An 8870-nucleotide genomic window follows, 5' to 3' on the forward strand; every position below is an offset into this window, starting at 1 on the left:
TAAATTTCGATTCATTGTTAAAGTAAAACTGTGAAGGTAAAACATGAAATTGGTCCAAGAGATCAATTAGTTACAATTTTTGCTCAATGATTTACCATAAGAAATGTATTTAATGTAATCTCTTTAGAGCAGAGGCCAGGATCAGGTTTTACAAGGTTCACATCTGGCAGCAGAAATTGTTCAAAGAAGCAGACTAATTATCAGAGAACCTCTTTTTTTGTTAAACTGTTGATCATCCATGATGTATGCAATACCACTACTCACAAACTTTGGGTTGCATAATGTAATAATTAAAAAAATATCATAGCTAAAGCTTAGTTTACTAACTACAAGGTCACTAATTTTATATGGCTTATATTTGTGCTGCTCAGTAAAACTCCACTTAATAATAATCTTAATTTCTCTGATCTTCCCCAGGAGCTACTTTACATGATTATCACTGTGGTCTATGTTGTTGACCTGTTTCCACATTTGTTCACTTTGGGGTCATCAACCCTCCATGACAACAACTGGATATTACCTATATACAAACCACTGATTTGTAAATAGTTGTTAGTATATTTCTAACAGTGATGCTGTTAGAAAGTAAACACAAAACATCTGAGCTCTCCAGAGATGGATGGTTAATGAGGCTGCAGGTATTTGACCCTTGAACCGCTGTTAAAATTTCACATGTACAAACCTTAATGTACGAACACAAAGTTTTAAAATTTGTCTTGCATATTATTGACCATTCTAAGACTTAATAATTTAAGCTGTAATAATGACATTTAATATATTTCTACTGCTGTAAAAATGCCAAAATTAGTCAAATTTGACCCAAACCATTTCTAAGAATTAACTTACATATGTTCATCTCAAGAACTCTCAAGTTTATTTTATTATATTAATTTAATAAAACCATTTTTTTATATTTATTTATGTTATTCATCATTTATCACAAATATACACTTGTTTCAATATTGAATGAAAAGTGAATGACTAAATAAAATGTTTGAATCAAAATGCAGAAATAGAAAATTGTTTCACACATTGAAGAGAGGATAATATGGCAAATATATAAATCCACAGCAACAGAGACTGCTTTAACTCAACCAGATGACAAATAACCATCAGTAATTCTGCCTCTTCAGTACATTTGGATGCTATCAAAGTCTCTGTAGCGCTAAGCTGTTCTTGGTATATTCAATATACCAACTCTGTGTTGTCATATATACAGGTATGCACAATTATTTATACTAACATGTTTCCTCATCTTGTTTCCATATCCTTCTTATTTTCTCATTCTTGCTTCACAAGGCGCAGCTGGATGTGATAATGATTGTAAAATAAAATTGAATGCAACCAAACTTGCACAGTAATTTGCTGTAAAAAAAACAAAATGGATGTTGCACTTGTATTCTTGACTGGTCATGAGAGAAATACCTCAGATCAGCATGTCTCACATTGAGAGAAGGAAAAAAATGTAAAGTCTTGTGATCCAGAGTGTACAGAGCTCGTATTTTTATGTTGCATGATATCAGTCGTCAGATTCCAATAAGTTTTCTACTGTAGCTCTTCGGCCTAACAAGAGTTCCTTCGTTGAATCTTTGAGAGTTTGGAGAAAATGCTCAGAGGATCTTCTTTACCGTTTTGTGAGAATGAGGCCATTGGTGGATGAATTTTATCTACGGGAGAATATTCATCAAAGTTTTCCATGTAAGTGTTTGAGGAACAGATGCTGCCGATTCCAGAGCTGATTGCTGATGCTCTGACTGTCTTGGTCAGCCATTCAGCAACTTGGTCATGGCATTGTCGTCTCCTGTTGTCTGAAATGCTCCCATATTCTGAGGTAACATCTCCACTCACTGAAACACAAAATGAAAGCATTACTCTAAAGAACAGTGGATGTAGTAAAGAATCTATAGAAACTCAAATGTTAATTCTTCACTATATACAACTTACAGTCTGGAATGTAAAACTCATCCATGCTATTTGCTGCCTTTGCAGGAGGTTCTGTTGATTCTTCTGGTTCCTTTGCTAAAGCTTTCATCATTCTCTCTACCAGCTCCTGTTCTCTCCTGTTCCACTCCTTTTCTATCTGTTTTGCTTGCAAAGGTAGAATCCAAAGTTTATTTTCTTCGCCTTTATTGAAGCATTTTTTGATTTGTTTTACCATGTCAATAATTTTTTGGAACAATTCTTGGACTTGAACAGAATAATCAGAACAATCAAGATTTAGAACATGGTATCTGTTCCCACATTTCTCCAGAAGCTCCTGGAGCTCCTTTCCCTCTCTGACGATGTAATTCTCTACAGGGACGTCATTGATCCAGTTTCCCCAGGTAAAAACCACCATGCAGTGTCTCCACACTCTCTCTGTTAATGGCTTCATGATCTCCACCAGAGCTTTGAGATCTTTCTCTGTGAAAGATCTGATGATGGGAACAAGCAGGAGAAAAACATGAGGTCCAGGAGAACACATGGAGACACTGTGGAGAACTTCATCTTTGATCCAGTCAGGTGGTGTTGGGTCTGAGAACCAGCCTGGAGTTTCAACCACTGAGACTTTTACTCCATCAAAGTTTCCTTCATGTTTCACACATGGTGAAGTTTCTCTCTGATCTTGGTAGTTCTGAAATAATAAAACAAAAAATAAATATATTTTTGGATGTATTCTACCAACATCTACAGTTTGGATGTTAGAAAGTATGAAATCTTTTTTCTTAGTCAGCATGTTGTTACCTTTTTTAACCAAGCTCTGTGAGAAGTCACGCTAAAACAATCCTTGAACAGAATCGTGTTTCCAGCTATACTTTTCCCCGAACTTTTTTGGCCAACAAGAACAATCCTGATGTCAGTGATTGGATGTAACTTACCTGAAAAGAAACAAAAATTACACTGTTTAAAATACTAAAAGATTAATTTTACATGACTCTTTTAAAATATGTCCTATTTATTTCTTACCTCCAATCAGCTCTTTCAGGACTCTTGTCTTTCTCTCATTGATCTTCTTCAACCTTCTGGCCATCTTGTCTCCAGTCTCTCTCTTGGTTTCTAGCTCTGCTGCTCGGTCCAGCTCCACTTCATAGTAAGGATCTTCATTTCCTGCCCACATCTCTTCGATCTTCTCCAGTAGTTCCTTTACCTGAGTCTTATCACTGTGGTCCTTGTTGTTCAGGACATGATACCTGTTCTCACACTTGTTCACTATCCACTGCAGACCTTCATCACTCTCTATTCGCTCCTCTACAGTCTTCACTCCTAACAAGTCTCCATAGGTGAACAGAACCAGTGTGTGTTTCCAGATTTCTTCTCTAAACAGACTCATGTGTTCCTGAACTGATCTCAGATATGATGCACTCATAGCAGTCTCCAGATCAATAACCAGCAGCACAGCATGTGGTCCTGGAGGACACAGATTCACACTGTTCTCTATTTCCAGTTTATCCATCTCACTTGTTTCCTGAAGGGTGTTGATGTAAAACCATCCAGGAGAATCGACCACTGTGAGCCGCCTTCCTTCAACCACACCATGGCTGATTTCACTGTGGGTTGTTCTTCTGTAACCCTTTTTATCAACATTAAATCTATTTTTTTCAAGAATGGTGTTTCCTGTTGAGCTTTTACCAGCCAATGATCCTCCAATCATCACTATTCTTAAATGGTCTGGAAGGACTTTTCCATCTAAACCAACAAAACAGAAAAAAATAAAATAAAATATTGAGTTTACTCAATTAAAAAAATTGCAACTCAATTTTACTTACAGCCATGTTGATTACACAGAAAAAAAGAAACAGTTGCAAAGCTTTTAGTAGTTAAAAGAGAAAGGCTAAAGTACACGAAAGGTGAATCTATTGCATGAACTTTGTAATTTAGATCATTTTATGTAACTTTTGTGTTTTTACTTTAGAAGTGCCAGTGAACTGGCATCTCTAGTTCATTGATGTGTCTAAAGACAAATCTCTGGCATCTTTAAAGATGCCAGAGATTTAGTAAAAGAAAGCAAAAGTGATTGTTTTTACACTTTGTCTAATTTCTCCAGCTCTATGTTGGTTTTCTGTTTCTAAAGCCTTTCCATGAAAAGAATCATACATTTTTGTTTGTTTTACCAAGAAACAATAAAATAGTTTTGCATTTTAAATCTGATTTGATGTTTCTTTTCTTCAAGTGTTTATCAAACATTTTCCAAAAAATAAACGTCAACAATGTTATGCTGAGTGTAACATGTGATGTTCTCATAGAAGATGTGAATGGTTATTGAATCTAACTGAATCTATTATTATTATTGCTAATAATAATAATATTATGATGATGTCTACTACATACATTATAATAATTATTAATAACATTATTATTGTTAATCTATTTTTATTTGATGACTGAATCTAAATTAATCTACAACAACATTTAATTTCCCTTTGGGAATAATAAAGTATTTTTGAATTTAAATTGAAAATTCTGAATCCACTGAATTTGAACATTTACTTCCTTCAACATGAGCACCAGTGGAGGTTCTAGATCAAATTTATTGAGGGGGCTCCAATGTTTTTGCATGGAAGCACAAGAAAAAAGCAATAAAACAAAAACAAAACACAAAACTCAATGCTCTATTTTGTTGTTATTATTCATACTAATCAATGTTAATATTAATTTAGCCACAGAACCAAGGAGCCGCTAGTGACTCTGGAGCTGCAGGTTGCAGATTCCTGATCCAGCAGATGAAAACTCTGATCAATGAAATTGGTCCAAGTTAATAATTTGTTGCATTTCTGTGCCAGTGAATGATATAGATTTAGTTTTATCTCTTCACTCAGAGGCATTATCTCAGAAATGAGGGAAAAAAATTTTCACAGCTCAACTGAATGATTTGAATTTAAATTCAAAATACTGAATCCACTGAATTTGAACATTTACTTCCTCTCCTTAGAGTACTGTAAAAAACATTTGTAATTCACGGTAAAGTTTAAATTTTAGAAGTTCAATAATTCTTTAAACTACGTACAAAAATAAAATCTAAAACCATTACCCACATCTACAGCAGGGGTGTCAAACTCCAGTCCTCTAGGCCGCTGTCTTGCAGTTTATAGATGTACCACAGGTACAAAACACTGGAATGAAATAGCTTAATTACCTCCTTCTTGTGTAGATAAATTCTCCAGAGCCTTAATGACCTAATTATTGTATTCAGGTGTGGTGCAGCAGAGGCACAACTAAAAGTTCGAGGGCAGTGGCCCTCCAGGACTGGAGTTTGACACCTGTGATCTACAAGGTAAGCAGCACTGTAGTTTTTTGCAAAAAAGAAACTTGTAACCTACCTTCAATCTGTAGCTTCAGTTTGTTTCTTTGTTTGTTTCTTTGTTTCTGGACTTGATCAAACCTTTTTGAGGCTCTTTCAGTCAAATCTCTCATTTCTTTTCTCAGAGTTTCTCCTTGACTTCTGTCAACAGAACAGTGTCTGAATCCATTGTTTGTAATCAGGGTCTCAATTTTCTTTAAAAGCTTCTTGACTTGATCTCTATCTTCTCTGTTACTGATGTTGAGAAAATGTTTTCTGTTTCCACATTGTTGAAGAATCCACTGCAGGGCTGGATTTCTTCTGATTTTAGATTCTATAGTTTCATTACATGGATCGACTGCAGTGAACAACACGATGGTGTGACTGAAAACATCTACATTGAAAAGCTCCAGGTGATCCTTTAATGATGATTTGATCTGCTCAGATAAATGTAAATCAACAGGAATGACCAGCAGAAACACATGAGGTCCTGGTGGACACAGATGGACACTGTTCTGGATTTCTATCTGATCCAGTTTTGGGGTGTTTTCTTTAGGCCAAGTCCACCACCATCCTGGAGTATCAACCACCGTGACTCGTCTGCTGAACACTTCCTGCTGCCTCGCTTCACTCTGAGCTGTTCTTCTGCTGGTGTTGAAAACATTTTGACCCAGGATGAAGTTTCCGGCTGAACTTTTACCACTGCGAAGGTCATTATATCTTCCTCCTATCAACACAATCCTCAACTCTGTTGAATGATTGCTTTGTGCTGTTAAGAGAGACAAGGAATTAGTCGCATAATGTTAGTAAGAGCAATTACCTATTTAGGCCTCTAGAGGATGTTTTCCTCATTTAATTTAGCAGCATGTTCTCATAGCATGAATGAACAGTCATTAGAAAGAATTAACAAAAAAATGCTGATTAGAAATAAGGTAAAGTTTGAGAGAGAGGTTTATGTAGAGATCACTGACCTGAGTTGGAAATATCAGAAGCCATCACGCATGTTAACTTGAAAACCAAAAGTGAAAGCAAAGTTTGAATTGGAAAGTCCCTTTTTTAAGCTTTTTTTGGGGGGGGGGCCAACATTGCCATCTCCTGGATTACTGGAAGGACTATTCCAATGTTATGACCCGTCTTGAGGTAACTCAGTAACAGGGTGACTTTGTGCTGCAAGGAAAAATATTGAGTTAGAACCTAGATTGCACACGATGTTAAATCAACGTTGAATTATAGTCAGAATGGTTGAAGTCAACAACTGATGGTGGATCAATCATCTAACAACCATCCAATTCTAACCATTGAAACTGTGTCATTGAATCAATGTTGTTTTGTGGTTGAGTTCTCATCAATGAAATGCCGATGTCTGATCAATGTCAGCTGTTTTGCCACACACCTTCCCTTCCTTTCCTCTGGACCTCTGGGTCAGAGCATTTTATTACTGATCGGGGGTTATCATATTTTTAATGACGCTGTAGAAGATGGTGGGTGGTGATTCCTTTCTGTACATTTTCTTACTTGTTCATAAAAAATCTTACTGAATGTTTGTGTGTGATATATTGACACACAAATATCTACAACTTACTGCAAGGAGTGGAGCGGTCTACCCCCACCATTTACAGGAGTGGGATGTCCCAACCACACAGCCACTTTGCTGTTGGCTTGTTGGCAAAAGATGCTAATAGCCTAGTCAACTAACATTGAGATAAATATGAATGAATATTCATTAGTGTGTCCTTATTAATTTAACAGTGAGTGCACAGGGGGAACTGTACGGTTTGTATTTGTTCTCAGACCTGTAACCAGTACACTGTTTAATATTTCAATGTCTTTCAGAACTTTTCAAATGTTTATCATCTTTCTAACCAGCACCTTCCTCACTTTTGTTTTTGTGTTTCTCAGCTGCTGCTCTGCAGTTTGACCAAAAGCTGACTCTTGAGGACTGCAGCAAAACTGTCAAGAAGAGGCTTCATTACGCGCCAGAACGAGAGGAAAACATCGCAAGGAATCAAAGTGACGCCAACCAGAGTCAAACTGGGGTTACCACAACTTGTACTGTTTCCCTGGTTCATACAGTACAAAGCTTAACCTCATGGTGGTTGTTCATCCATGGACAATAAGACTGTTGTTCTGACAGTCAAAAAGGAGTCAAATAAGTTTTCTTCTCTTTTCTTAAAATGTTATATCAATCCCATGTTATTTTTAACCGTTTGTACACAGTTTTGGTAATATGTTGTTGCAAGATGCTTTTGAATGACACATAAACATGATACCCATCATCTGCCAATAAAATGGTGTGTTTAACACCAGTGATGAAACTTTTAGTGGTATGTTATGATGTAGATCTATCAAAGCTAAAAATGTACATAAATCTGTAACTTTCATGCATGTAGATCCACATTCAGATGATGGTTGATTCCTAATGGATTCAATGTAATATCAACACAAATATGCATGTAAATTGACATACAGATTGTTCAATCAACACTGACCACTTTCAATGTTTCACTCATTTTGTGCAATCTGGGAACCTACATTAGTACCAGCACAGAATGTACTTTCTAAGTCAACTGTATATTCCTATTGAAACACTTTTCTAAAACAGTAAATATCAATATTAACACACACAATTACATTTAAAATAAACCTAAAATACAACTGTAAAATGAGAGGGAGACATTTTGTCCAACTTCCATCTCTTGCATGAAGTCTTGGAAATCAACATTTCCAGCCACTAAAACAAAAGTTTGAAAAAAAATACTCCAAGATAGACAACATTTATGGAAAGTTTTATGAAAATGTCAGACGTGAATTGTAAATATCGGCTGAAGCAGCCATTTCGTTAGATTCACTCTGTTGATGTTTCTGCTTTTTGTTTGTTCCCATAAAACTTGTTCCTAAACGAAAGTAAAGAGAGCAAAGGTTGATGTGCTTGATGACTGATAAAATCAAACATGGTCAGAGATCGCCATCTGTTGGACTAGAATCACTGCATTTTTACTGTGACAACCTAAATCCTCAATGTCACATTATTTTGTAATGTGACTATGTGTGTAATGTGTGTAATGTCAACAGCAGTTGACGACAAAAATAAAATAGAGAAATTAAATAAAAACACCTATATTACAATAAATAAAAGTAAATATTTTACAATAAAACTGAAACTTAAATCAATAAACAAATAGGTTTTTATCAATTAACAGAATAAACCCAGTGGGTCAAATAAAAAAAGGAAAATTAATATTTACTATCTAATTAAATGGTGAAGCAAAACATAGTGATTTTAAATTTTGAAATTTTTGGTCTTCACATGTCAAATGCTTTAATATTTGAAAGTTACTTAAGAGGGATTTTGCCTGTTAATGCAGTTTATCCCGTAATATTAAGGATGTTTACTGCACCTGTATTAGTTTATAATTTACAGTGAATGTAACTCAGTTCCCTTTGACCAAACACTCAAACAATTAGAAACTTTAATTTCAGTTTTTAAGAGCTTGATTCCTGATGTCAGATTTGTTTTTTACATACTTATACTATGTTTGATTACATTTATAAGGAGTGATTTTCAATCAGGAAATTAATGCTTAAAAATGAAAACCTGAAAAAAAAAAAAAAA

At 35.3% G+C, this 8870-nt stretch overlaps 1 protein-coding gene across 1 annotated transcript; it reads right to left on the minus strand.

Moving 5' to 3' along the window:
- Window positions 1-857: 857 nt before the first annotated feature.
- LOC103145478 (GTPase IMAP family member 8-like) lies at window positions 858-6445 on the minus strand. Its single transcript, XM_007562932.2, has 6 exons — window positions 6229-6445; window positions 5298-6026; window positions 2947-3666; window positions 2725-2858; window positions 1945-2614; window positions 858-1847 (listed from the first exon to the last, which is right to left on the minus strand). Exons 1-6 carry the CDS (start codon window positions 6251-6253, stop codon window positions 1564-1566), a joined length of 2562 nt encoding a protein of 853 aa, XP_007562994.1. The 5' UTR covers window positions 6254-6445; the 3' UTR covers window positions 858-1563.
- Window positions 6446-8870: the final 2425 nt, after the last annotated feature.

Source organism: Poecilia formosa, unplaced genomic scaffold (assembly GCF_000485575.1).
Source record: "Poecilia formosa unplaced genomic scaffold, Poecilia_formosa-5.1.2 Scaffold142, whole genome shotgun sequence".
In the NCBI taxonomy this organism is placed as follows: Eukaryota; Metazoa; Chordata; class Actinopteri; order Cyprinodontiformes; family Poeciliidae; genus Poecilia; species Poecilia formosa.

What these genes read in the sequence shown, in the direction of transcription:
- LOC103145478 (XM_007562932.2), bottom strand. Translation starts at nt 6,253, where the DNA reads ATGGCTTCTGATATTTCCAACTCAG. An exon ending in TTCTGATATTTCCAACTCAG is followed by an intron (nt 6,027 to 6,228) that starts GTCAGTGATCTC and finishes CTCTCTTAACAG; the next exon opens with CACAAAGCAATCATTCAACA. An exon ending in TGAGTTTTACATTCCAGACT is followed by an intron (nt 1,848 to 1,944) that starts GTAAGTTGTATA and finishes TTTGTGTTTCAG; the next exon opens with TGAGTGGAGATGTTACCTCA.